The sequence below is a fragment of the Gloeophyllum trabeum genome, assembly GCF_000344685.1.
Source record: "Gloeophyllum trabeum ATCC 11539 unplaced genomic scaffold GLOTRscaffold_00411, whole genome shotgun sequence".
Classification (NCBI taxonomy): Eukaryota; Fungi; Basidiomycota; class Agaricomycetes; order Gloeophyllales; family Gloeophyllaceae; genus Gloeophyllum; species Gloeophyllum trabeum.
The window spans coordinates 1-2,106 of record NW_006920819.1 but is presented as its reverse complement, the minus strand read 5'-3'; the positions used below and the strand labels follow the sequence as shown (position 1 = coordinate 2,106).

The window sequence follows — 2,106 nt, the reverse complement described above, 5'->3', positions numbered from 1 at the left end:
TCGTGCAGCGTGTTGTCGTTACGCTGTCTGCAATCCACCACTGTCCTCAAACGACCATCTTTCTTTGGGATGCATAGGAGAGGAGCAGCTTGGCTGACTGTTACATCTTTCCACCAGTTTGCAGATTTATACCGTTCGATCTTGGCTAAAAGCAACGGTCGCATCGACTCTGGACAACGAGGCAGATGATAATTATATTGAGCATTATCATCCTTGAGAGGGATATGGTGATTGATAGGCCGCAATGGGGGTAGTCTCAATGGAATATCTCCCATTAGATCTTTACACCGCTCCAACCATTCTTCTCTAAGTCGTGGAATGTCTTCTTCAGTGAAATCACCATGCTCATGAGCATGCCGAATACATTCCTCGAATGTGTCCAATATTGACTCGTTAATTCCAAACGGGTCTTCATTGCCGTACTTGTCTCGAGGACCATCGTATGATGAGTGAAGTGTAGGCACGAAATCCATGCCCAACGATGGTATTTTCTGATTCACGTCGCCCATCCGTTCGCTGGATTGCTTGACTGGGACCCTTCGTCGAGTTGTCTGAGTCTCTGTGTCTGGTGTAGGAGGGTCCTTAGGCTGAGATTTGTCATCGATAGGTCCTTTAGTATTACCGATACCAGGTTGATTACCGTATAGCGAATCATTAGTCTTTGGTTGATTTAAGTCATCCTCAACTAATTCCAGTAATGGTCCAGACGAGTACTGACGAGGCCTTGTGAATTCCTCATCTGGCACTTCCTCAATAGTTACTCGCCGTTTTGGCTGCGGCGTGACCGTCGCCGCGCCAGGGCTTCATTCTGGTTTATGGCATTGATCCGTCTTGGCAGGCTTCCTGCTCTTTATACGATTCATATGCACCTGTCCCTCCCCCTTTGGAGGTGAGGGAATGATCTTCCCAAATACCGATAACGTATTATCCTTGAAGTTCATAATCGTTTGGCTTGCGCGCAAGAACGGTGTGCCGATTACAATATCATAGCGGTCGATATTAGCCACGTCAAAATAGTGATCAATGGAATGACCGCCAATCAATAGCTTCAAATGAGTACCATAGTTGACCTTTGAGCGACTACCCACAGTGCCAAGCTGAAGGGATGTGGGGTTATTCAGCTCAAAACATGTGATATTCGCAATACGCGTGAAGTCCGGGCTAATACAGTCAAGCGTGCTGCCCGAATCAAACAATGTATGGGCCAATATACCATTGATGCGAATGTAGCCAGTCATGCATTGGCGTTCTGAATTCGTTCGTGTTGGGCGATTGCCTGGCGTGTCACGTAATACCAATCGGCTACGTACTGGCACTAAGTCGCCATCGACGGGGGTAGTGATCACCGAAGTTGTAGGTGTCTTAACTTCCTTAATGGCCAGGATATACGGCGGAAGATCCTGGGATTCGAACTCCTGGATGCGTGCTCGTAACCTTAAGATATCGTCTTTGAGGGCATCACATATCCCGAGTTTCTGCAGCAGTGCACGGTTATCCATAGTCAGTTGATCATTCTCCCGGCCAAGTGCTTCATTAGATTCCCGTAGTAACTGGTTCTCAAACTTGAGGTCATCTATTCGGCGCTGAAGATCACTAATCAGAGGTGGCACTGGACCAACCGACATCTCATATTTGTTGGACGATGGATCATCTCCAACTAATATTGTATGTGCTGTCTCGCCATCCGAGTCCGAGGTACTAGGTCCGACTTCTTGAGTAGATAACTCAGGATGGTGATCTGCCCATGCATCATGACCCGATGATAATATCTCCTCATCTGATAGATCACGGATGGCGGTAAGATACTCATAAGGGCTTTCGCCATCATCCGATAGTATAAAGTCGGCGATATTGGCCTCATCATCTTCATAGTGCATGAGCCCAATTCTGTCGTCAGAGTCAGGCTCTCCGTCGTCATATTGGTCACCATCATATTCCTGTTTGTAGAGGTCGTACTCATCCTCCTCGAGGGGTTCAGCTAACCCATCACCTTCCGGTGCTTCATACTCATCTTCTATGTCAGGTTGGACGGTCTCTGCAACGTCTTCGCCCTGATCGTCATCCATGGCTCTCATACGCTCTTTTTGGTCGAGTTGGACAATCCTT

General features: G+C 47.6%; 1 protein-coding gene across 1 annotated transcript; it reads right to left on the bottom strand.

Moving 5' to 3' along the window:
* Positions 1–899: 899 nt before the first annotated feature.
* GLOTRDRAFT_12026 (uncharacterized protein) lies at positions 900–1,196 on the bottom strand (the record flags this gene model as incomplete). The annotated part of the gene is made up of 1 exon (XM_007873634.1): positions 900–1,196. A coding segment is annotated over one exon (297 nt), but the record flags the coding sequence as incomplete, so codon positions are not given.
* Positions 1,197–2,106: the final 910 nt, after the last annotated feature.